Source organism: Centruroides vittatus, unplaced genomic scaffold (assembly GCF_030686945.1).
Source record: "Centruroides vittatus isolate TY-2023 unplaced genomic scaffold, ASM3068694v2 contig_345, whole genome shotgun sequence".
NCBI lineage: Eukaryota > Metazoa > Arthropoda > Arachnida > Scorpiones > Buthidae > Centruroides > Centruroides vittatus.
This window is the reverse complement of record NW_027122170.1, coordinates 3,960,132-3,987,802: the sequence shown is the minus strand read 5'-3', so window position 1 is coordinate 3,987,802 and position 27,671 is coordinate 3,960,132. Positions and strand designations below refer to the sequence as shown.

General features: G+C 30.4%; 1 protein-coding gene across 1 annotated transcript in view; it reads right to left on the bottom strand.

The window, feature by feature from the left end:
* Nucleotides 1–27,671, bottom strand: part of Sec3 (exocyst complex component Sec3) — a 29,631-nt gene extending 1,960 nt beyond the window's left edge. The window contains exons 1-21 of the mRNA XM_067269087.1: nucleotides 27,586–27,671; nucleotides 25,184–25,323; nucleotides 20,458–20,585; nucleotides 19,852–19,947; nucleotides 19,652–19,718; nucleotides 14,072–14,274; nucleotides 10,877–11,002; nucleotides 10,706–10,807; nucleotides 8,417–8,549; nucleotides 8,194–8,303; nucleotides 7,571–7,720; nucleotides 4,929–5,028; nucleotides 4,730–4,863; nucleotides 4,539–4,655; nucleotides 4,363–4,454; nucleotides 2,602–2,625; nucleotides 2,458–2,538; nucleotides 1,749–1,875; nucleotides 513–596; nucleotides 280–433; nucleotides 61–206 (exon numbers count right to left, since the gene is read on the bottom strand). Coding sequence (XP_067125188.1) covers nucleotides 61–206; nucleotides 280–433; nucleotides 513–596; nucleotides 1,749–1,875; nucleotides 2,458–2,538; nucleotides 2,602–2,625; nucleotides 4,363–4,454; nucleotides 4,539–4,655; nucleotides 4,730–4,863; nucleotides 4,929–5,028; nucleotides 7,571–7,720; nucleotides 8,194–8,303; nucleotides 8,417–8,549; nucleotides 10,706–10,807; nucleotides 10,877–11,002; nucleotides 14,072–14,274; nucleotides 19,652–19,718; nucleotides 19,852–19,947; nucleotides 20,458–20,585; nucleotides 25,184–25,307 — 2,298 coding nt within the window. The 5' untranslated portion in view covers nucleotides 25,308–25,323; nucleotides 27,586–27,671. The remainder of the gene's footprint in view (nucleotides 1–60; nucleotides 207–279; nucleotides 434–512; nucleotides 597–1,748; nucleotides 1,876–2,457; nucleotides 2,539–2,601; nucleotides 2,626–4,362; nucleotides 4,455–4,538; nucleotides 4,656–4,729; nucleotides 4,864–4,928; nucleotides 5,029–7,570; nucleotides 7,721–8,193; nucleotides 8,304–8,416; nucleotides 8,550–10,705; nucleotides 10,808–10,876; nucleotides 11,003–14,071; nucleotides 14,275–19,651; nucleotides 19,719–19,851; nucleotides 19,948–20,457; nucleotides 20,586–25,183; nucleotides 25,324–27,585) is intronic.

The following is a 27,671-nucleotide window of genomic DNA, read 5'->3' as shown; positions in this document are numbered from 1 at the left end:
AGAAAATTATTCGGCCGCAAAAATTAAACCGCTTGGCCGTAACTCGAGTAAGTCTCTTACGTTTAACTTTTCCAAAGGACGTCCAAAATAATGCGTGACGTAGGCCTGTAGGGCCTCGTTGTACTTCTGTTTGGCTTCCTTCCTTTCGCTTTCCAAGCAACCGATTTTCAATTGGTATAACAAAGTATATAAATGATGAAAATTTTCTAAAAAAACAAATAATAATGGAGAATTTAATATTCTTAAGTGTCTTTTCATTGGCCGCACCGGTAAATTTACCCATTAGCACCACTTCCTGCGGCGTTTTTTGGTGTTCTATGGCCACCCTGGCTATCTCGTCGAACATGGCGTGGATTAACTTGGTGTACCAACGATCCAAGTCCGTACGACGTTCCGATTCTTTAAATATGGTCTCGGCTTGGAGGGCGAAATCCTTTCAAATAGAACAGAAAATTCTTAGTCTTTTTTTTTAAAAAAAACATAAAATTTTGTGCAAGAATAAATTATTTTACCTCGAAATTTTTAACAAATGGGAGAATGCCGCATTTCGATTTCTTGGAGACTTTCGCTTCTTCGATGGATTTAATTTGAGACAACTAAAGATACGAAATATGTAAATTTTTCAATTTGATTTGGAAAACCTACGCGTATTTACCAAAGCTAATTCTTTAATTAAGAAAATAAATAATGTAATATATTTTGATAGAATATGGAACTAGGTTAGTAATTGTCCAGTGAAAATCCGAATATAATCCAGAGGTTTGGTTGTTTCCACCGATTCTTCATATATTGGCTAATGTATGGTAACTATATTATATACAGTAGCGGGCTTGCAACTATTGTGTTTCCAATACTTGCAATGAAAGAAGAAAAATGATTTGGAATAGAGGCGAACGTAAAGAAAGGAATAAAAATTAATAATTATATTTTCTTTTATATTATTCGAGTACACACACAAATTCGTTCTTCCTTCTTGCAAATAGAGTTTTGTTAAAATCTAAAATTTTAAAAGTAATCTTATTAAAGCAGAAATTAATTTCTTGTTAAACGGAACTTTCGTTTTAGCATAAAATCCCAAAAAAGCCGGTCCGTACGGTACCCGACCGAACAATTTTTTTATGCCCGGCTCGGTGTAACTCCGAAATGCGTTCCTCTCCTTTCGAACGAATAATCCGGGTGGCAAAGAACCCGACGCCGGCTACTTTAGCGTATCTTTGATTAGGAATCGGGGACTGCGACCGAGATCCTACCGTGCCGGTCCCGATGCGACGCGGGAATAAATTAATTATAAATCGCTTTGTTAATATTTTATTTTAGATTTCTTTATCGTAGACCGGTGTCGCCGGCGAACTCGCCCGGCCGATAATAAGTGCCGGTTTGACGGGAAATTCTCTCGTTAAACTTTAAGGGACGAAGATTTTCTCGTCTTACTCGACAATTTGTTACTTGTCCTAATACGAAATTGGAACTAATGTCGCGAGTAATTTATTTATTTATGCTAAATTCGCCGGATTAAAAAATTTCGTATTGTGACGATTTATAAAAATAATAATTGGTTTACTTGCTAATTTCAATTTATTCGTGGTATAGTCGTATAATATAAGAAAATGAAATAAATCTGTTTTTGTTCGGTAATGATGATAAAACCTTAAAGTCTTTGATTTTTAAAATAATTTGAGTTATCGAAAGCATTAATAATTAAATTGTGAGTATTGTTGTCGGTTTTGTTAGAATAAAGTATTTCTTACCATGAACTTGTCAAAATTTCTCTTGGCCTGTACCAGTGCGATGCCAAATATTTTACTCAGGAACGATCCCGTGTCTTGGGCGGACATCACGTGCTGACTCAGTCGAACCAACAGATACATGGAATAGCTTAGAAAGATTTTAAATGTTAAAATAAATAAATGAATATTCTACGTGCTATGCAAAATTATACGTTTAGTAATTCGCGGATACCAAAGGATTGTCTAATTAATTCTTCGCGAATATTTGCGAGTTTGTGCTATTTAGAAGGGTGCTTTATCGAGATTTGACTCGTAAATTGTTCAAATTATGCACGTAGACACACGTCATTGTAAATATTAAAACACATCAAAATTAAATATAATGATAAATGTTCATTTGATAAATTATGTATACGAAAACACAAAATTTCAAACTAAGACTTTACGGGAAAATGAATTATTATAATTGTTGATTGACGTGTCAAATACAAATTATTTACGACCAAGTATTTGTTTTTTCTTACACGTTGTATTTTTCTTCCGGTTTCGATGCCAATCTTTGTGTTTTTATTTTTATACGGCATGCAAGTTTCGTTACGTAAATACACGTTAGTTATATTTAATAACACTTGGTGTAACAATGATAAAACAAAGCAATCATTGTATAAATGTTAAATGTCTGTGCACATTGTACATAATTATTAAAATAAAAAAGGTGAGAAATACTTACAAACCGTCCATTTTGTCATAAAATGTAATGAAATTTGTTAGTTCCGGTTCTAAAACTGCAAACAGTTCGGCCATCATTTTCCTGAAATTGGACGTTTAAATCAATTAAACGAATAAAAACTTGGTAAATATCAATTAACCTTACCTTAATTCTTCGTTGATTTGTTTCCTTGAAAAAGAAACATTGGTATCAGCGTTGAGAAGTACAAAATATTTGATTAAAATATATTTATTATCTAACTCACTTTCATCAGAGACATTTGCTTATATTTAGAGGTAATGCTCATTAAACTAGAGACATTCTATTTAAAAACTCAATTCTAATTCAATTAAACTATTTATTAACAATAATATCATTACCTAGATTTAATGAAAATAAATAAATAGTAATTATTGTTGCAAATTGTGATATAATACATTAAATTCATAAATGTAGCAGTTAATGGTGAGGAGAACAAAGAAAATATTAACCCAGAAACTTGCCGGTATCAGAGTTCTTAGAGGTTTCCTCACATCGTAAGGCTTGCTAGAGGTAAGCTGTCGAGTAAGCGAGCGAACGAACCAACGAACAACTTAATGAAGCGAACCTTACTATATTGGAATTAGAACACTTTGTCTATCTGAATTCATAATTAAACATTGTACAAGGCAAAGAATTAATTTTTGAATAAAAGACAAAGAATAGGAAGGTGTAGATTAAGGGTTATATTTTTTTTTTAACAACTAAAGTCACAAATCGTACAAATGTCGAACTAAGCAACTCTTGTCTTTTCGGGTTCGGCTCTTCTTTTCTGATATTTCTGGAATGGTTAGTTAGAACGCGACAGCCAAACCCAACAGATGAAAGCAGAAGAGATACTTATTTCGACATTTATCTGATTGGAGACTTTAGTTTGCTAAAAGGAAAATGTCACCTGCAAATTACTAAGTGCTATCAGAGACATTTGCATGAATTTAAATATTTGCATTTAGCAGTTGCAAAAAATATTCTACACAATGTGGAAAAAATTTGAAATCCACATCGTCGTCAGTTGGCATAAACCAAATCGTGTAAAATGAAAGCGGCCGGTACTATGAGTATTTAATCTTTTAAAACGCACATTACGTGCAGGGTGTTCCAGAATAACTTCTGCAACTAAATGCCTCTGGTGTGACGGTAAAGAGCTCCCATTTTATTGTGAAGTCCACAGGAAGTATCCACATGTCATTATGTTCAATTCCCACTACAGCAATGTGTCATTCAAAGCTGGAACTTATCTTAATAATAACCAATCTCATACTTTCCTTACTTCTCACTCGTAAAACTGTTCAATTTAAATGTGTGGAACCTGAAGCTTGTCCATAAACTAGACCAAAAACAGTTGTTTCTAATAAAGTATTGCTGGAAGAAGTAAGGAAGTTGTGAGATTGATTATTCCCATTATAGTTTAGCATTAATAAACTTGCTTCTAACCTTGTGGAGTGTGTAATGTACCAACAACTGCAGAAGTTATTCTGGGACATCCTGTATATATATATATATAACTGTTATGATATTATAAATTTCATTCTAAAAATAAATAATATGGGAATTATTGACTTATAACATGAGTCACAAACTGGCCTACAACATTATGCATAAGGTGGTGGTGTGGACTTGGTATAAGGTTCAACTAAAATAACTTTTTTGGAAAGCATCTTGAGGCTTGTACACTGGTGGACCATATGACAGAAGGGAGACCACATAAAAAATATGTATTGTTTTATTCTTCCATGTTATTTTGTAACAGTGTCATACGAAAATTATACTTACTTATTAATTTTCCCTCATATTAGGAAGTAAATTTATATCAAAAACAAATATTAAATAATGATGTATATTTATCTCTCAATAATTTTCTAAAAATTTAAAATAACAAATATTTACTTTTGTGCATTCGACAACAATTCTTCGCTGTTTGTTCTGCTTAGGTTGGAACAACTCGGAGTACGACTAACCATATTTGGTTGATTCGAAAGCTGAAATAGAAATATTTAACAAACTTTTTAAATTATGCTATTTAATAAAAGTATCAATGAACAATAATAAGTATGTTTTACAACCTGACTGACGTGAGAGGACGAGGAATGAATGTCAGAACCGAGACCAAAAAATTTAATGCAGAAGTTTTGTTCTGCTAAACAAACTGGCTCCAAAGCACTCAGCATTTGTTCAATCAACTGTAACAATAATATTTATGGAGCGACATAAAAAACATTTAAAATCATACCGTTATATACGATAAGTGTTTTACCTTATCAAACAGTTCTCTTTCTGCCAAATCTAGTTCCGAACCAAAATGTTCCGGATCCATTCCCAGCAACGAAGACGACCACTGTTTCGTGCTTACTTTACCTCCTAAATCTTGACTCGAGCCCGACACGCGAGCTAAAGAAACCATCATTTAAATTAACTGGACAAAATAATTGAATGGTTTTCTCGTATCCAATTACCTCTTTTATCTGCACTTTTACCAGATATCCTTTCCTTAGCCAATTCAAAAAAATTCTTAATCTCTTTTTCATACAACTTACTTAGAGATGAAGTGTACACCTGTTTTTGAAAAAAATTATTATAAAATATTAATTTTGCAATTGAAATGTAGTAGAAGATAAGAAGAAATGTTTTTTGTTTTATTGTATAATAGTAATAATTACTTTTGGATTATGTTTACAAAAAAGATACACTTGAAAAACTAAAGATCTTAATAAATTATATATAAAAGAAGTTAATAAAACTGAAAATAAAAAAGTCAATCTATCCTGTCAACTATAAAATAATTTACAATCAGATTAAACAACAACTCAACAGAGAATGATAAATACTGTATTTAAAATCAGTATAGTCTGCCTATGGAAAGAATCAACTTGAGATCAATGTCAAGAATGATGTCGATTCTTAAAACCCGGTCTTGAAAAACCGATTTTTGAGCCTATAACTAAAACATAAAAATTAATTAATTATTTGATTAAAAACATCAACATTTTGACACACAATCGTCTCTGCCAAAAAACAGAAATATTGTAAAATACTAAGTTTCATAAAACTAATTACAAAACAAAAAAATCCCCCTATGCCTAAAATTTGGCCCAATTCAAGCTCCGAATGAGACAATTGGGACCTTATCAGAGCTGTAGAGCATATCCATAGGAACGAAGAAGTCAAAGGAACTAACTACACTTCTACAAGCAACCCTTCGCGAATACAGCCCCCAAAATCGGGTCGCGCAAGATCAATTACATAAATATCTTCAAAAACTTTAAAAAGTGACTTCATCCAGCTCAAGGACACTAAACAAGTAGTTTTTAGTATTAGAGGGTACAAACAGAATAATGGAAAATTTTGATTTATTATTTAATGCTTCAAAGATGATTAAACCCAGCTCAGTAGCAAGTGAGAGAGTTTTTTCTATTTCTGGCAATTTTGTGTGCAAAATAAGGACACAGTTGAGCAATAAATCTAGAGACATTCTTTGCTTTCTAAAATCATATTTTCTTAGGAAAATATAAGAAATAAAATAATTTTTGCAGGCATTCATTGTTATTCGTTTTTTAATGGTTTTCTATGGAGTAAATTTTATATTTTAATGTAATATTCTAGATAATATATACCAAATATAGGATACGTTAATATATTTTTTTGACACTCCAATCTGTCCCACACTTTTCACTCCATCTTCTATAGCATTGTTCTTGGTAACATGACTGCTCTGTAAGAATTTTTTTTAACTAATTGTTCCTAAGCTACCTGCTAAGTCAAACTAATGCATGACTTATTCTTTAGATTATTGACAAGATAAATTTATTCTGTACATAGTTATTCTGTAGTTTAAATGGTAATTCCTGCAACTGTCTCAAAATAATTAAATTTGAAGACTTACTTGATAGTATTTTAGTCTAAGATTGTTTTTGATTTGACTACATCTCTTCCTGTAAATTCTATTGTTTTTGTCTTTTGGAAAGAAATTTTTATATTTGCTGCTTAACTGATGTAATGCAAATATTAAACTTTTTAAATTGTCTTCAACTTTTTAGTTTCAATAATGGTAATGCCATCTGCATAAATTATTGCATTGATGTATATTTTGAAGGTTAGTGGTGCTAGTTTTTTCAATTCCTCTATCAATTCATTAATTTATATATTAAACAATGAAGCAATAACATATATCTCTGTCTCACACCTTGTATGATAATAAAACTTTATATTCTCACTTATGACGCCAAATATACTAAATGTAAGAAATTTATCATCTTTCAGCATTAAATTTATTTGTTTGATGAATTAAACACTGTTTAATTCATCAAACAAATAAATTTAATGCCGAAAGACAGTACAATTTCTTACATAATGGATGATAATCTTTTTCTGACAGAACTTATTGAATTCTTGGAATTCCTATAAATTGTTTCAAGATACATATACAATTAATAAAAGAATATCCATTTCTAAATGCATTCTGTACTTTGAGTAGGATTTTATCTAAAATCTGAAATTCTGGTGTTCAGAATTTTGCTATAAATTTTATATACACTATTTAAAATACAGTCGACTCCGCATAAGTCGACACTCGTCGGTTATGTAGTCAGTTTTTTGTGGTCCCGGCCGACTTACATAGGCATTAATGTTATTAACCTTAAAAAACTCGGTTTACTCGACATTGTTTAACTCGACACCGCTGGATAAATCAACATACTTTTTAGAATTCTGATAAGTTGACTCCCCCCTGAAAAATGAGTTCACACCGCACAGCTTATTGTACGGTGTGAACTCATTTTTCAGGGGGGGGAGTCAACTTCAGAATTCTAAAAAGTATGAAACAGAAAAAGTATGTTGATTTATCCAGCGGTGACGAGTTAAACAATGTCGAGTAAACCGAGTTTTTTAAGGTTAATAACATTAATGCCTATGTAAGTCAGCCGGGACCACAAAAAACTGACTACATAACCGACGAGTGTCAAGTTATCCGGGTGTCGACTTATGCAGAGTCAACTGTACTTATATATCTCTAATTTTTACACAATTGTGTCTGCCATCCTTTTTTAAAAATTGACATTGATAAATTTTCTTAAATATTTAATAAAATTAAACATTTTACCTCAACTAAATGAGAAAAGCATGAATAATCTGCAACTTTTAACCAATGTATTAACTCTGTATATGGTAATAATTCATTATGACAAGCAGTGTGGGTTGGCAAAGTTAATTCTTGAGCAAAGAAACTCAGAGTTTCTCCTAATTCATTGCCCTAAAAAATAAAGAAATGTTAAAAAAATTAATGAATTCAATATAGTAAAGATTATTATTTTTATTTAATTATGAAAATAATCAGGAATATTCTAAATCAGATTTAATACTTTCAAATCTTTGAAAAGTAATTAATCTTTAACATATAGTTATCAATATGATACATTGATTCTAATTATAATTGTAATTAAAATGTGGCTACATTTTCTATGTCTATATATAAATAAATCTCCAAATTCAATAGCAAACACTTGCATTTCATTATTAAATTATCCAATCAAACTTACTAACCTAATAGGTTGTAACCAAAATTTAAAAATAAAAACAAACCAAGGTTAGGTTATAACCAAATAAAAATACAAAACAGCAATATATAAATGGATGTTAAAAGTCTTTTCTCATTTAAATTACAATTTGTATTTCCTATAAACTTAATTAACACTAAAAAAAAAAAAAAATTAAATACAAACTTACCAAATGATTAAACAAACTAACCAAATGACTTTTAATTTTAGCCGAGAATTTCGTACACAATTTTACGAAAAGTTTTCGCTGTTCTTGATACGCTGCCATTTTTGTCAAACCTAACGATCAAGACATAATGAAGAATTAAGAAATAATTTTAATAGAATTGCTTAATAAAATGGCATAAAAAGTTTACTAATTAACTATAAAATTTGAACAAAAGTTAACGTACTTGGATGAATCTGGGCATTCATAGCGTTCTGAAGTGCTTTAGCGGCTAGGGTGCAGTTCATAATGGCTTCTGGGCTTTTTAAATCTCCTTCGATAAGACTCATTTTATGGTTATGAGAAAGATCTAATTGATTCTGAAAAAATATAATTTGCAATTAAAATATTAATCTTTGAAATAATTCGTTTTCACAAAATACTTTTTTTAAACTTAACTAATACAGTCAACAACCTTTTAATTGGCAAGACAGTTAAAACAACAAATGTTTTTGGTCTTATTAAAAGATCATCTTCAAGTTAAAAAAAATTCTATCAAATGTTATAAATTCGATGATTAAGAATTCAAAAAAAAAAAAAAAACAAGTTTAGAAAATGTCAAACATTTCAAATTGAACCAAAATAAAATACTATAAAACTACATAAATAAATACATAAATTGCAATATATATTGTAACTTGAACAAAAAGCTTAAATAAAAAAATATTTATACATACATACAAACATATACTAGCGGATAAGTCTGGCATTGCCCAAGCAAAAAATAACAACAAACATTAAAACAAAAATCATATAGAGTTTGGTTATTTTAGCATATCATTGTCATGTTTCTCGTGATACGTTGATGGCATGAAATGGCACAAGTTCATTGGTCAAGTGGCTCTAATATTTTGAGCGAATGGTACTGTGTAGTACTATTCACAGCCGAATATCAAACAGTAATCTAACAACAAATCAAATTTCACAAAAAAAATGGACCAAATGTTTGGTCCATTTTTTTGTGAAATTTGGACCAAAAAATGGACCAAAATTTAAACTCGGCATTCTCGAAAACTCCTTAAAACATATTTTGTGCTCACTGGTAATTTTGTATTATGTCATTTTTGGCATCACGGCATGTGGGCGATCTGCCGAAGGGAATTGCTCCCGGGAGAAGTTTTATGGGAAACTGGTGTTACTTACTTGAAGAAAATCTGGAAAACTCCATGTGGCCAACCCATGAACCTACGATTAACTACCAGTGTAACAGTTTCAAGTTAATGCAAATGAGTGCTATGTGCTACTCATCAAAGTAATAATTTAGTGTATCTACTCCTCACTACATCATTGTCGCATTAATTAAATGAATATAATATTTGACTTTTTTTTAATTATATCCTTTTTGATACGAATTATATTGTGTTTATTATTTTTTAAATTTTTTGCTGATAGATGGCAATACATGTAAATTCAGATAATCTAAAGAGACAAAAATTAATTGATATGTAAAAAGCCAATAAATATTTTAGGGTAGTATATACGACGTCATCTCAATTAGTAGTACGTTAACAGAACTGCCACGTTTAGTACCAATTGGTTGGACAGCCTTGGAGTGCATAGCAAACAAACAAACATTCTCATTTATAGATATACACTCAAACTAGTCTATAATGGAATCCCCACAGGACCAAGCAATTCTTCCGTAGTAGCCAGGTTTCTGCTATATACAAGATTGACTGTACATTTGTAATAAGTAAGTCAAAGTATCAACTCTATAATTAAATAAAGCCAAAAGTATCAAAGTTATAATTATAATTTTTTAAAAATGAGCAATTATTTATTGTGACATTGTCACAATACCAGGCTGCAATTTTTAATCATATTTTTAATTAACTTAATTTAAAATATATGCTCTCCACCCCAAATTAGTAGTGGCTTGACCCTGTACAACATACTTTTCCTGTTACAATAGTGCCAGTCATCTAACTCCTTTTGGGGGAAAATTTTTTAATTGAAATAAAGTGACTTCTGGTACAAACTGAAAGTTTGTATATAGTTGATCAGGGTCTCCTGCTCCTAAGCTTTCCATATCTGGTCCTGACTTTCATCTATCTAATTCCATTCTTGAGACTATATACTGGGCATTCATACTGTGGGAATTTATAGGTCTACAGTTTTTTTCAAATTGCTGTCCAATCATCTTAGTGAAGTAATATAAAAGTTAAAATAAACTGAAAAAAGCTTAACTAAAACAAAGAATACTCGAACAATTAAAATATTGCTTTTTTTCAATAGAAATCAAATTATTTTGGTTGACAAAGACAACAAATCATTAGGAGGAGCTAAAATCAGAGTTGGCAGTTATATATACCTACTTTACAGTCTTCGACTGTCAAGATTAGTTCTTTAACAGATAAAATCAATGTAATATCATTTTCAATTTTATAATTTTATTTTATATAAATTAATAAATTTATAATAATGATAATTATCATTTGTAATCAATTATTTTTCATTTAATTGTTTTATTACTTACAATTAAATTTTGTAATTCTGTTAACAACTTTACATTATTCTTATTCTGAATCTGAATAAGAGCATCTTTTTCTTTCATGTGTAAAACACTGTCTCGCACATTCTGAAATAATTTATAATCATTTTAAAATTCAAAAATAAATCAAAATTTATTAAATAAAAGAAAACAAACCTTTAACATATTATCATAAGCATCTAAATAATTTTCTAACTGAGTTGCTTCATCAATTGCTTCTTGTAACATTTGCATAAGAGCTTGCATTTTTTGTTCAGATGCCATAATTGTGTGGACATTGGTCTGTTAATAATAATTAAATGTTTTATTATAACTCGGTTAATATATAGTCTTAGTATAAAATAATATACGATTAAAGCATAAAATATGACTGTAACTTCTTATATGAAAACACATTTTAACCACAATAATCTGGTTTTACAAGGAGAAATTTTACAAGGAGAAAAAGTTTTTCAAACAATCAACAACAAGCTAATAAGAATTACAGCAAAATAATGTAAGATATGAATTATAATGGAACTGGTTAAAATAGTTCTCCAGAGAATGTACAGTAATCCTTCAGTTAATATATTTAATGAATCCCATGAAAACTATATTATGCACTAATTGAATAATATAATCAATGCACATTAATTTAATTAATTCCAAAATCTTCAAAGTGTTTACTAACTTTTTAAGATATTCTTTTTATTATTGCTTTTATTAATAAAATATAATTGCAACATATATTAAGAATATATACAACATTCAAAATCTTATTAGAGAGATTACAGCATATTGTATGTAAACAAATATAAAAAGTGAGGTATGAAAACCAATATATTTTTTCAAGAAATATTTAGAAACCATAGTTCGGATTGTCTTTTTTTTCTTTTTCAGCATACAACTATCTATAGCAGCTTATTGCTGTTTGCTGTGTGTTCATTCATGTCATTTACCAGAAATATGAATCTATTCTTAGCTCAGAAATATGAATCTATTCTTAAAAATAACATTGTATTAATTGAATTTTAACCATGTTATTTGAAACTTTTTATCAATTTATGAACTTTGTTAACTTGAGAAACATGTTAATCACAAGAATTAATGAAGGGATTACTGTATATGATTACATTAGAAAATAAAAGAAATATTCAGAAGTTAAGAGGAATCCAAAATAAAATGGAAGTGAATGCGAAACATATGCAGTCATGTATAATTGGTATTATTATTTGTTGCCAAATTTATCATTCAACATCTATTGATCCAATTTGTGAATTTCTATTTATAAATGTTTGCATATTCTATTGAATTTTATTTATTTTAAAAAAACAATCTAAGTTCTGTAATTTAAAAATATGTTCTGATACTATAATATCCTAATATTTTAACTTTCTAATTTGTTTAGTTTAATATTAATGCTGTAAGAATGAAACCTATATGGACAGTTGTTATAATAATCTCGGCAAGGTATATAATGAAATACCAACAATTGCCTTAAAAATCGGGCTATAAATTGGCTAATTAAATGATTGATATAAAGTAATTTCTTACTAGAGGTACCCATTAGGTGCCATCTCTTATCTAAGTTAATAATTATAATTTAAGTAAATATTAAATAAATTTAGAACCTTCTGGAACCTCCTTCTCTCGGGGTCCGGGTGGCGTAACTGGCAAGCAGAGGTTGCGGGTTCAAGCCGCATCCCGGGTCAGTTCTTTTATTCCAGAAGGTTCTAAATTTATTTAATATTTACTTAAATTATAATTATTAACTTAGATAAGAGATGGCACCTAACGGGTACCTCTAGTAACAAATTACTTTATATCAATCATTTAATTAGTCAATTTATAGCCTGATTTTTAAGGCAATCGTTGGTATTTCATTACAATAATCTCATTAATATATATTATATATATATATATAGCATCTTCTAAAAAGAATGCTACCATTTTAAATTATTGTAATTATGTTAATTATTATCTGAGAATATTATAATATACATTAAAACATTGGTAAACTGTCCAAGTCTCACATTTACCCATTATAAAGGGTGTCCCAAAATTAAGATTTAAATTTCATGCCATTTTTTCCCATTGGGTTGGCAGAGTCATATGAAATGACATCTTGTGGTAAACACATTCAGTTACTTAATATGAAGAGATACATCAGAGAGTAACATGTAATGATTATTCAAATGTATTACAAGTATGGGGAAAGTTTTACTGTGACTGTGCACAAATTACATGGTATTTTTAGTTGGAGGAACATGCCAAATGAAATGATTGTTCAAAGAACAACTGATGCATGCCCGATGAGTGACAGTTTGGTGTGGATTTTAGATTGGTGGAGTACTTGGAAAAATTTTCAGCTATATTTCTTGAAAAATGAGGCCAAAAATTAAGTTACTATTAAAGGTGTGCATTATCGTGAGATATCAGAGGTTTGTGGCCTCATTTTGGCAGCATGGATTTGAATGACATGTGGTTCCAACAGGATAGTGCCACCTGTCATACAGCAAATGAAACAACCGCATTGTTGTGACAGAAGTTTCTTGGGCAACTCCTCTCACACAATGGCAATAAGAATTAGCCACCGAGATTGTGAAATCTGACACTGTGCAACTTTTTTCTCTGGGATTTGTAAAGCCAAAAGTTTATGCCACTAAAATAAGAACAATTCCTGAATTTAAAGCAGAAATTTGAAAAGATATCAACAAAACTGAGCTGAAATTATGCAAAAATGTAATTGAAAATTGTATAAAAAAAAATGTGTGTGTCAGAAGAGTCATGGGGCATTTGTCAGATATTCTATTCCACATTTAATTGCAATGTTTACCCTTTAAATAATGTAACAACTTTGCCAATTAATAAATAAACAATACATTCTTTTTAAAATTTAAATCCTGCATTACTTTTGGGACACCCTATAGTTTCTCAATGTGTGCACCTCTTGTCACACAGCACATTACCAACTGGTATTCAAATTCTTTCTACACTCACTAAAGCATATCTATTATCATTCCTCCCACAGCAGCCAGTGGAGCTGCAGGAGCTATAGAATTGTGCAGTTTACGCATATTTTTCATATTGCACAATGACAAGTGGTTCTGACTTTGCAAACTACAGAACACAAAATGCCTCTGTTGCAAAGTTGTCATTTTCATTTATGGTGCTTCCTAGAGGTAGTAGATAATGAGATGTTTAAATGCAGACGGGAGATGAAACCCTGACAGTATCAATTGGTGTATGTTGCATAGTTTTCAGGTAATAATTAACACAATTACAGTAATTTAAAATGATATCATTCGTTTTGGAAGACCTTATATATTTAAATATGGTTTAAAAGTTTGAAAGAGAGAAAAAATTATTTACAGCATCCAAAATGGAAAGTTCTCTCGCCAACTGTTCAGTGAAAGCTTCAGCATTACAAATTGCAAATTCACATTGTGTCATTAATCGTTCTAAATCGGCCTCTTCTCTTCCTGTAAGTGCTTCATAATCTTCTGCTTCAATTATCGACTGTCCTTCTCCGAGCTGTTCTGTTACTACCCCAACATCATTGATTGGAATAGTTTCTAAATTCAAAAATTAATATTTATAATATTGTCATAAATATTTTTAAAAATTGTGAATATAATTAACTAGTTGCATTAATTAATTAGGAATTTTAAAGAATTATATACATAAATAAAACTTAACTTCAAGTAATTTATGGGTTTTATATCAAAAACAAATTAGTTTTTAATTCTTTACTAAAATAAATGTATAAAAGATAATCAAATTTTAATTAGATGTTTAATTAACAAATAATTTATTGCAGCTAGGCTAGCCATTATACATATATAAACCTATAATGTAAAGTTATATAATGGCCTCTGTAAATGTGTGAGTACATTTAGTTGTAAATGGTATCAAACACACATTTTGTCCTCTTAGTGCCCGCAGAGTAGAAAGAGTAAAAAGAAATTTAAGTAATTTGAAAGTAATATTAAAGAAAAGATTACTATTTATTATTAATTTAATTTTAAATAATTTTTGAAAAATGAAAAAATTATGATCCAGGATAAGACTAACAGTATCAATCATTCAATTGTAACATGCTGTCAAATTACAAGAAAAAGTTAGTAAATAAAGCCAAACAATTTGCTACATTATATTAGGCTATAATCAGAGCCAGTCCTGTAGGTGTGCAGTGTGTAAATGCACACAGGTGACCAAATCCCGAGGGCAGCCAATAGTGGTCAATGTCAAATGCCTCTTTTGTCGCATCACTAGTATACCTCAAAGAACGTGACACGGTTGTTGTAAATTTTAAACATTTCTCACCATAGCTGTAAGAATCTAAATATGTTAAACATGATAGATTGTCTATCATTTGTTTTCTAACTAATTCGTTTTAGGACCAGGTGTTCACAGAAATTTCCAAAATGACAACTTTACAATCACTCTCATTAAACTGGAAAAATTTCATTCTTTATTACATCTAATATTATGAAGAAATCAGTCCCTACTGTACTCAGCTAGAGATTGGCTCAATTAACTTTTTGTTTAAGTAAAATTCAGACTCTTGCAGCAGGATTTTATTTATTTCCCTAATCTCTTAATTATTTAACTACTTCTTAAGTAGAAATAAGTCGAAATCAGTTACTTTGTACATGAATATTTGTAGTCTTGGAAAAGAAGTGGAAAGAAATTTTTATGACAATGGATACATAAATTGTAAATTTAATCTAAAAAAATTGTGTGAGATTAGAACTTTTGCTGATAAACAAAAAACAACAGGTACTCTTTTCACTTTGTGCTTATTCATTTTTAAAAAGTGTAAATGAACCTTTGGTATCCATGTTTTGGTCAGGTTTGGATTGTTACAAGACTTTTATGGGCTATCCGTAAATGATGTCCACACTGGAAGGGAAAGAGGGGGTTAAACTCCTGCCAACTATATGTTTTTATGATAGTTATTACCATAAAAACATACTAGTAAACTCCAATCAGTTGAGTTAAGTTATAAATCTATTTGCAATTCACATAATGGGGCAGGGGTGGCCAAATATCTCTAGCACAGAGGTGGCTAACAGCCCAGAACTGGCCATGGCTATAATATAGCTATTATTTAATAATTAAAGAGTAGCCATATTATAGCCCAATATAATCCAGCAGATCATTTGGCCTTTAGCAAACATCAGGTTAATGGATGTTCATATTTGTGCCAATAAATAATTTTTATATGACACTATTACAAAATAACTAGAGATTAAAACATATATATTTTTAAATAAAATAATAATATATATTTTCAGTAAAACAATATTTATTTTTTACGTGATCCTCATCATCTAAATGCACACGGTCCACCAGTGTATAGCTTCTGGATGCCCTCCAAAAAAAATCCCATAACAAATTTTGCTTGGGTCCCAAAACAAGTCTGCCCTGCCTCCTATATCTCTTCATCACCTGAAAATTTTTGGCCAAATTGACAGTTCTTTAAGGTCTAAACAAGAAACAAATCCAAACAAGACAAGTCAGGCTTATATTGATGTCTCAATGCTTTGGATCCCAGAAGGAACTATGGCAGAAGTCATCCAAACCCATCTGCTGCAAACCATGTGGTACCCCAATTTATTATGCATAATGTTGTGAACCAGTCTATAAATTGTCTACATTATCTCACTCTTCAACAATATCATAAATTGTGAGTTTTCTGCACTCATATATTTCCTAATCAGTTGCCTCAGTAGTCAAGTGTTTGAAATATGTCATTGTTCACATTTTTCATTTCAATCTTGAATCTTTGTATGCATTTGTATGCAAACATGTTATACAGATCCTTCATAGGATACTATAACATAAAATGCTAGCCTACATGTGTTTTTACACTTCCTTAATAGTTCAATTTACATGCTTCTGAAATGTATTTTACACTTGTTTGAAAGTTTTAATGCATTGTAAAAAATTTTAAAATGGTTAATACGTCATAGCTCTTAATCATTCTATTAGAATGTTGTAACGTATTTATATTCTATTGTTTGTTGCCTGAAGAAGACAATTTTGAATCTGTTGAAAGTGCTTGTGTTATTCTTAATTTTATATTAAAAAGTCATTTGTTCTCTTACAAAGAATCAAATGCCACTACAAAAAATATACATTTCCATTTGAAAATAACAAGTTGACCTTTGACACATCAAACACATTGTCAAAATAAAAAATAAGCAAGCTTGTTTCCATTACCCTTTCAAAACAAACATTATTTTACACATTTCCCTTTGCAACACTTTGTTTTTGAGATATTTATTGTTTCATGTTACATGATTCATCTTGTATATAAACTAACCTACTTTCCCAACCCACATGCTGAGAGAGTGTTTCGTGTGTGTTGCATAAATATTAACTAGGACATCATGTGACTTTGTCATATCACGATAGAATTAAAGTGGAGTTACAAGGAAAGAAGCAATCCCTGTACCTGTTAGGCACAGAAGAAGCAATTCTTGTACAGTACCTGACAGATGCAGACAGGTAAACTTTGCACTTGCCACCACGAAAGAGGTTATCCTCTACCTGCAGGCCACGGGAGACACAATCCTTGCACTAACCAGGTATGGCAAGACGATTCAAGAACAAAGCAATCGATGGCGTACATAATACTGTACCAGGTTGTTCAATAAGTTTTGTCGTTCGATAAAAAAAACACAATTTTATGGTTTGAAATACATTTTATTATTCAATATAATTTCCCTGAACTTCAATACACTTGTTCCAGTGATCTTCTAATTTATGGATTCCATCCCTGAAGTGAGAATCCAGAAGACTGTCGAAATACGCTTCCACGGCTGCTATTACCTCTTCGTTCGATGAAAATCGTTTCCCACGCACGAATTTTTTAAGATGTGAGAACAGCCAGAAGTCAGAGGGAGCTAAATCTGGCGAATAGGGAGGATGTTGCAACAATTCGTATTTTAATTCGCTGATTTTCGCGATGGTTTTTTGAGCTGTATGAGAGGGTGCGTTATCTTGATGAAAAATGATTTTTTTCTTCTGTAAACCAGGTCTTTTCTCACAAATTTTTACATCCAGCTGGTCCAAAAGATTACAATAATAGTCTGAGTTTATTGTTTTACCAGTTTGGAGATAATCCACGAACAAAATTCCTTTTGCATCCCAAAAAACTGATGCTAACACCTTCTTGGCCGATTTCTGGACCCTAACTCGCTTCGGAGCCGAAGTACCGGGTTCACACCACTCCTTAGCCTCTTGTTTTGATTCAGGATCATGATGGTAGACCCAAGTCTCATCCATAGTAATGAAACGACGCACAAAATCCTTTTTATTTTTTCTAAAACGCTCCAAATGTTGCTGAGAAAGTTGCATTCAAATGTGTTTTTGCTCCATAGTTAGCGAATGCGGCACCCATTGTGCACACAGCTTTCTGTAACCCAAAACATCAGCCAAAATATTGCTCACACTGCCTAATGAGATCTCTAGGGCTTCTACTAAATCTCTCTCAGTTAATCGACGATCTTCCAAAACCATATGCTGTATTTTTGCTACGATTTCTGGTGTTGATGCACTTTTTGGACGTCCTTCACGTGGATCGTCTTCAAGACTTGTACGGCCACGTTTAAATTCAGCAACCCATCTTTCTACTGTTCTAATTGAAGGTGAAGAGTCCTTATACACTTTTACCAATCGTTCATGAATTTGTTTTGGTGCTACACCTTCCAAAAATAAGAACTTTATCACTGCACGATATTCAATTTTTTCCATTGTAAAAAAATACACTGACACGTCAACTTTGAACAGCTGCAAATATAGAAATGAGTTGACAGATCTACATGAAACTTCACACGTGTTTATAAAAAAGTAGTACTATTTTTAGAGTAATAAAACGACAAACCTAATAGCGCCATCTCTTATTGAACGACAAAACTTATTGAACAACCTGGTATGCCAGCATATCAACTCTGAAGCTTCTATAAACATTGTGTCTTACCAGCTTAAAGACCAATATTAACTTTTTTACACATTTATTCAAATAGTCTTTTTATTTTAATAGTACTATGTAGATTTGTAAAATCACAAGTTTTTGTCTTGGTAAGTTTAACTTCCATATTATCAAAATTTTAAAAATCAATAACATCACTAGACCTGATATACTATAAGCTAGATTCCAACCAAATGTCGAATTCTATCGGGCTAGATATGGCTAAATACTAAATAAATTATGAAACCAATTTTTTTTTTCTTTCAGTGGTTCTAAATTATTTAAAATTAATTAATTAAATATTATAATTATTAAATTTAATAAGAGATGGTGCCTAATGCCAAATTGGTGGTTCTAGTGCCAAATTGGTTTCATAATTTATTTAGTATTTAGCCATATCTAGCCCGATAGAATTCGACATTTGGTTGGAGTCTAGTTTAAAAATCAACTATAATTTATTTTAAAAATTATGGTGTGTTGCAAAAATCTTATTAAATTCAAAGTGTGTTGCTAATCCAAGGAGGATGGTAAATACTGGGTTAGACTATCTACCAAAATTTCAATGGATTCAACCTCATCACAAGCATGGCTTCTTAGAACAGGCGAATGCATCTTATCTGCTGTGACCTTATATATTGTAGAAAATAATCATATTCAGTAATATATTTACCAGATAGCTAAATGGCCAAATTAGCTAAGATTACTATTACATTCTGCAATATTTACTATAAAAAGATTAAGTAATAAAAAAATAAATAAGCAATCTTTACAGTACATAATGAAGAAAAATAGTAATAAATAAATCAGAAAATATTTATGTTCCCTACAGTAATTCATATCTAATGTCTATCTGCTCAAATTTCTTGACATCATATCATAATGTTTGTTTAACTAAGTCATCCTAAACAATCAAAAATTATACTGTAATTTAAATATTTAATAATTATAATAAAAAATCAAGCAATACTGACCTTCAATCAAAATTTTTGGAATATTAATGAAGTTTGGCTTTTGTCTTGGTAAATGATGACAGCAAAGCTAAAATATTTTTTCAGTACTTTTAAAAACAGCTCAAAATTTTATAAATGACAGTTTTATATGATTAACAACAAATAAAATTAATAACTTTAATCAAGTCAATAAAAAAAAGATTAAAATGATTTATACTAACTTTCCACAGACAACTAATAAATGCATTCTTCTCTTGGGTACTGCTAGCAACCCATTTATACAATCTTTCAAACTGCAGATCAAATTCTGCTGTCTCCTAAAAAAATAATTTTAATATCAATCAAATTAATATATAAAATATATAGTTGTAATGTTGTATGAATTGCTGGATATTTATAAAATAAGAAAAAAAAAACCTTAAAAATTCAGCAACAAAACTTTAATGACACTAACATTTTTGGCCTTATTGAACTTTAGGTACCCAAACAATTTGGCGATGGGCAAGCAAGAGTTCAGTGGGAGCCGAAATGTAGATTTTGCAAAACGCACGAGAGCCGCAGTTCTGTACTGTCGTGGCGGATGGTATGGTAAGGCTGGGAAGGACAGCACTTTCGGCAAGAGCCGCACGTAACTCAAAAAGAGTTGCATGCGGCTCTCGGAGCCGCATATGCCCGTGCCTGTTATAAAACAACATAGAAGTCATTTCAATAAGATTGAAAATGCAAGTGTCATTAAAAGTTCATTATTGGATTTTTAAGGTTCTTTTGTTATTTCATAAATAATAAAAATATTTAAGAATATAAATCACAAATATAAATAAGCTTACTTTGTGTTCATTTTTTCCATCGACAACTTTTAAATCTCTCAGAGGCCATGCAGATTTCTTCTTATATGTATCCTTCTCAGATTTCTTCAGTTGATAGATGGTCACTTGGACTGGTTTTTCTGTACTAACTGCAATTTTTGGATTCTTGTTGTTACTAATGAGATGTAATTATTTACATCTCATTAGTAACAAGAATGAAATGAAAATATTATTATTAGTATCTTATATAATTTATCAATATTAAAAGATGAGAATAGACTTTGGCATTCAAGATGAAATGTTAGACATATTTTGAAAATTTCATACAATGATCACATTACATATAATGCTATCAGAAAAAAGACATCTTAACAATAAAGAGAAGACAGTATAAATGATTTGATTATACTAAATAAACAAATAGTATCCCTAAGTAAATGTTAGAGTCTTATATCTAGTTCTAAGCAGAAAGAACAAACCAGGACAATCTTGGTTAACAATATAATAAAATCTCTAAGTTGAATTGTGTCTAACTCAATCTTTTGATAAGTGTATGATCTTCATTTTCTCTTATAATCCACGTGAATACAGACAAATGGTGTAATGTAGTGTTTGTTTATCTTAAACACTGCATCATACCATTACAATCTCACATTCACATCTTTTTTACTAATGGCATTAGATATTTTATTGGCATTCTGACTGGGACACAGGGGTCAATGCACTCAAAAGCAACATAAACAGTAAAAGTTTAAATAATTTCTGAATTTCAAAATAATTTATTATGTATCAGTGTAACTTGATGATAATCAACATAACTCAATGAAGGAGGATAAATACTACATCATAATTAGCTTCTTATTATAAAAGAGTATTTCTTCATATATTTAACAGTAGTCAGTCATTTAAGAAACTGTTAATGAAACAAGCTAATAGATGCAAGAAACAAAATGCAAAATACTTTTGTTAAATGATTTCATTAAAAATAACTAAAATGCTGAAAAAGCTTGTTATAAAAGTTTAATTTAATTAAATTTTAATTGTTAGAATTCTGATATTGAATTACATTTATTACTCTACACAGTATGGTTGTTTTACACAGGATTGATATATACAGATGCATGTCTTTGAGGATGGTTAGGTTAATTCATTCCCAATACTACTAAATCTGATTTTGAAGTCAATAAATCATGCTTCTCCAGGTTTTGACATTGTAAGTGTACTTCACAGTGAGTAACATTCAGAATTACTGAATGCTACTCTGAGTAGTTCAGAAAGTGTACTTGATATGGTATAATAGAATTTTGCTCTACATATTTACAAACATCAGACGAAACTGTTATTTTTCATAGTAGAAACAAAAGTAAAAACATTTAAAATTCATCTCAATCTTTTTCTTTTAATTGTAAAAGGTAATACAAATGTCTAGGCCAGAAGTGGCCAACCTTTTATAGTTCATGACTCAACTTTTTCATTTTTAGTTAGGTTGTGCCATACAAACTTATATCCCTTTTTAGTCCTTTTAAAATATGGTAATCTGGATATATTTAACAGTTATGCATAAAATGATTTATTATATATATGATAATGTAGACACTTTTAGCAGTTTTAAATGAAAGGATTTCATATGTTACAGTAAAAACCCGTTTTTAGTGAAAACGCTTTTTAAATAGTTGAAACTAGTTTTTACTGGATGTCATTGTTATAACTAGAATTTACTGCTAGTCAAAAATTAATTTGAGTTAAAACTAGTTTTAACTAGACAAAATGGGTTTTAACAAAACGGCTTAGTAAAAACTGTTTCGACCAAGGTCATTCAGCTAACACGTTCCTATAGTGTATGATGAATTTCGTATCACTTTAACCCTTTTCCCCCGACATCTTGTTTACATTTATTTTGCGATCCCTCCTAGGGCAATATAGGTCAGTCCAGCGATATTATTTTAAAAGTTCACCAAAAATCAAATTATCATTAGAAAAAAACAAAACACCTTATGTTGCTGAGAAAAAATTTAATAAATAACTTTGCAAACGTTTTCAGCCAAACCTGTTGGCCATCATCTCAGATGGCGCAGGTTGAAGGCTCGATAGTCAAATGGGGCGAAGCAAGCATTGTTAAACCTGTACATTCCCCGACTTTAGCGTTTAGCGCCGAGAAAATTGAAATATTTAAGAGCAGATTGCATAATACCTGCATTAATGCCAGGGATGCTGAAGGGTTGCCCTCAGCCTGGAAGTATTTAATTAAAAGATTTGAGAGCTCTTAATTTAATGCCTTGATTTTGTTATCATTGCATATCTTGCATTTATTAGAATTTCATGTAATTTATTATTATGTAATGGCTTAATATTTATTTATTTAACCTATGCATATTTTTATATTTCTTTGTTATTTATTATTATTTTCATCCGTTATTTTATCTGTATTTATATTTTTATATTTCTTTGTTATTTATTACTATTTTTTTTATTATATGTATATTTTATTCGTTATTTTATTTGTATTTAAATTTTTGTTCCATTTTGTTTGCTTTCGAATATGTTTAGCCTGATGATGGCCAACAGGTTTGTCTGAAAACTCACTTACATTTATTAATATCTTTAGTTTTAAATACGATATTTTTCAATGCATTTTATTAAAAAATTTATAAGAAAAAAAATAATATATATCAGAACTGACACACAAACCTGATAATTTGTAACATTTTGTGAAAATTAACATTGTCTAGTTACATAGTTGTTTGCTGGCACTGAGCGAGAAAGACCTAGAATATTGTTTTGTACAATTTGATATAACATTTATGCATTTATGTTTATTCATTGTGAAATGATCGCACATTATATCAAACATTTGTTTGAAATCAAAATTTTATACTGCTATCAACTAATATAATGAATTATTATACTTTATTCACTTTGTATCGAACAAGATTATATCTGATGTAAATAAATTTTACAAAAATCGATATTTACCAAAGTAATGATGAATCGGTACCCTCGAAGTTTTGCTTAAAAAGCCAGGGTACCGATCGATCGGTGCCTTTGGGGGCAAAGGATTAATTAATGTCAATAACACAGATGTGTGACCAATATTTTCAATAAATATCGTATTAAATAATACAAATGTTTTAATCCCAATCATCACTTTATTTATTTCCCCCAAACATATTTATGTAGCTAAAATTAGTTTTAACTAATGTTAAAAGTTAAAAAGTTAATGTTTGATTTTAGTTTTATCTAAAATCAAAACATGTACAGCAGTAAATTCTAGTTTTAACTAGACAAAACAGGTTATAACAATGACATCCAGTAAAAACTAGTTTCAACTAGTTAAAACGGGTTTTTACTGTAACACATATAAAGACAAGATAAACATTAATTATGTTAATGAGACTTTTGAAATTACTTTGCTTTTACTAAGTCTGTAATGTTTGAAGTTAAATCATCTACAGAAAGAATCAAACAATTTATCAAATTTAACAGTTGTGTCCATGGTTTGTTTCACTTTCATGGATGAAAATGTTTGTTTGCATCTATATGTTGTTCTAAAAAGACAGATAAAACACTAAGCAAATTTTCTCAGTTCTGAAAAATGTTCACTAGGCAATGATCACAAGAAATGAATTATATCAGAGTAATGGAAAGTTCATTAAATTTCATTTTCAATAAAGAATTGGTTTTGAGATCAGTAAGTTCCATTTAAGTGTTACTGTGCATTGTGAAAATTTTTGTTCAGTAAGTGAAAAGAAATTTATAAATGCAAGAATGAAGTCTTCTTCTTCAGAATAATTGCTAAAATGACTGTTAAAGGATTCTTGCAATAATCTGAATTTCTCAGTATATTCTGTAAAGCTGCCATTATCTTTACCAGTATCTTTAAAGTTCTTTTAAATATGGAAATTAACTTAATTCCCTGTTTTCTAACTGGGAAATGAACAGTTTTAATTTCATTTTGAATGCACTGATGTCATTTATTAAGCTAGGAAACAATTTGTTCTTGCCCTGCAGTTTCCAATTTAGATCATTGAGGTGGCTGGTAACATCAACTAAAAATGCTAAATTAAATATCCATTTTTCATCACATAGCAGGGCTTTTTCCTCATTCAATTCATCTTTTTAACACTGTCTTTCAGTTTCCAAAATCTACTGACAACTTGTCTTCTAGAAAGCCAACACACCTCACAATAAAGGATATCTTATCTTAAAGAACTGTCAATAAAAACATATAAGTTCAAAAACATAGAATTGTTTACACACATTAAATCAGAAGTCCATCAAACGTTACGACAAGAGAGTCAGCTGTAAACTGACTAGATGATGCACGTCAGCATTTGCTGATGCCTGCTGCTTCAAGATCAAACAACTATAATAAGTATACAAGTATAAAATTGCACACTCGCAAATTCAGTAGGTTAATTGTGTGTTTACATATCATACAATGGGTATCATCCATAGTTTAGGCAATCATCTGGAACTAATTGGAATGGATCACAAATTTATGTGGAATTTTGTTTTAAGCTTTATTTTACTACTACATGCAACCCCGCATAGAGCAAGACCATACTGTACTTTATGTATGAAATAAGTAATATATGCATTCAATGCATTTTCATATGGTATCAGGAAGCTAATAATTAAAGTAATTAAAGCTTTTGACTTTAATAGATGTGGTAACATTTTATTTTTTGAATGATTGGTGTATGGTTTTGTAACTAAAAATACCAACAATATTTAAATTTAAACTTACTGACAGCACATAGGAAACCAGTTTTCTTCTTCTTGCTAGCTTTTGCAACGTACACCACTCCAACGAGTCGTTCGTCACTTGGGAGAAAAACGTCCCGCTGAAGATTATGCCTGATGGCAGTCATAATTACTTATTTAATTCTGTAAAAAATGATTAAAATTTATTATAAAATATAAAACCTTTTACAAGAAACTCATATTTATCTAAAATATACTCTAAAATATTCTTTAAATTGGAAATATTCTTATATGCGATTAAACATATTTTAACTTTTAAATTAATAAAGAAACATTTTGGGTACTTTATTTCTTCAAAAAAGGCAAAAGGCTCTATGTCTCAACATCCCACCCAAGCTTTTGGACAGCCCTGTCTAGACTAATGATTATAATTAGCTGTAAACATTGAGAAGCAAATTAAATAAGGCTACAATTAATGGAAATTCTAATTTATTGATTTTGGCATTATAAGAATGAATTGAAACAAAAATGGAACATATATTATTGTGACATTGTCACAATAGTCATAATGCTGAGCTGCAATTTTTTTTAATCATATTTTAGTTAAAAAAATTGCATGACTTCTGGTCCAGACTAGAAGTTCATATATAGTTAATCGGGGCCTCAGGCTCATAAGCTTTCCATATCCAGTCTGAATTTTCAGCTATCCAACTCCATTCTTGAGATTAACAAAAGACAGACAGACAAACAACAGTGGGAAGTATAGGTCTGCAATCTGAAAATTGCAGCCCAATTAAAAAGTGTATAACTGTTAATTCCGATAACAGTAAATGACGACAATAATTTCCATGATTACAATAAGCAGAGTCCATTATATATGGATATTAAAATCAAAGAACGTACCATAACAAAATTTCATATTTATTTTATATTGTGGTGTAAAAATGAGTTATAAAGAAATTTACAAATGCTATAAAAAAATATCCAATTACCATTGTAAAATGTAATTAAAATATGTCAATAATGCACCCAATTAATAAACTCCTCGTGTAATCTACCTTAATATGTTTTGCTTATATCAACAAATATTCACGTTATATATTGTTGTCATTATAAATTTGTCTTTACATAACTAGGTATTAGTTACTATTAATAAGCAAAATAAGTTATGTTGAGAGAAGGGAGGAGAAAGCATGGAGTCTTGCTATTCACATTTGTCATCATTTTATATTATAAAAATAACATTCTTATGCCTATTAAACATCTACTTAGTTGATGAACTAGTTGGTGATTAGTTGTAAAATCATTATATAATGATTTTACAACTAAATAGATTTTGATGTTGCTAAATACTGTAGATGCCAACTTGATAATCAGATTTCCTGGACCCACCGGTGACCGAGCAGATAAAACCATTGAACACTGTTAGAACAAAGCCCACGACTATTGAACACCGACAACTGCTAGAATTCAATAGTCACAGGCTGACTAGCCCATGGTTTCTGGTTTAATTCACATGTCTAGCACCCGAGTTTCCCATAAGTGAATTTCCCATAGAAAGTCCTCCTGGGAGGGAGACACACTCCCTTGGCAAAACGGATACGATTACACCTCCGAACGACACAGTCGGGACCTCATCAGAGCCGTAGACCATACCATAGAAGTAAAAAAGTCAAAGGAATCATACCGCTAAATGCAACCCTTCGAGACACAGTCCTCGAAGATTATTGCATCTAACTATTTAGCCCACACGATTATGTCAGTTTCGAGTACCCCACTTGACCATTCACGTTGCATAGTTTTTGGAGAGCTCATGGGAGCTCATCATCACACGGGTACATCAGTGCAAGCATAGCAAGCACCAAAGCACGAGAATACAAGGCAAGCGATATCCTTGCCCAACACAGAGCATGAAGAATAGGCAGTAGTTCCGGTTCACGGTAAAAACCGACCTTTGGAGGTAACTATCTTGCAAACAGTTGTGTCTACAGGTATGGTTCCATTGACTTTTTTGCTCATACAGGGCAGTCAATAATTCTGGGGGTGGAATATCCCTCATTCAGAGTTCAATCTTACTGCAGAATGTTCATGTGTTGCCTTGCTGCGTAAATCAAACCAACTACACCAGATTTTCTGTTTAAAGATATCAAACTGTTGTATATCAACCAATTTAACAATTTAGCAACTTCATCTACTTTATATGTTAAAATTGGCCTCTTTATTTCAAAAAATTAAAAAAGAATTCTTATTTTAATCAACATTTTTGACATAAATGTTTAGAAATTTGTATTAAAATTCAAATTTGACACTGTTTAAACTTTTCTATCATCTCATTTATGGTCTATCAATGATTATATCAACATATACAAATTTTATACAACAAATTAAATATGAATTTATTTAATTTATTGAGTAAAATGAACTAATGAATTAAATAAGAATTACTTGAAAGTTGCTAGAAAAGTAAATAAAAGTAAGCATCGGCCCCATTTTGAGTCACACCGTCTGATACTTCAATATTCCGTTGCCAG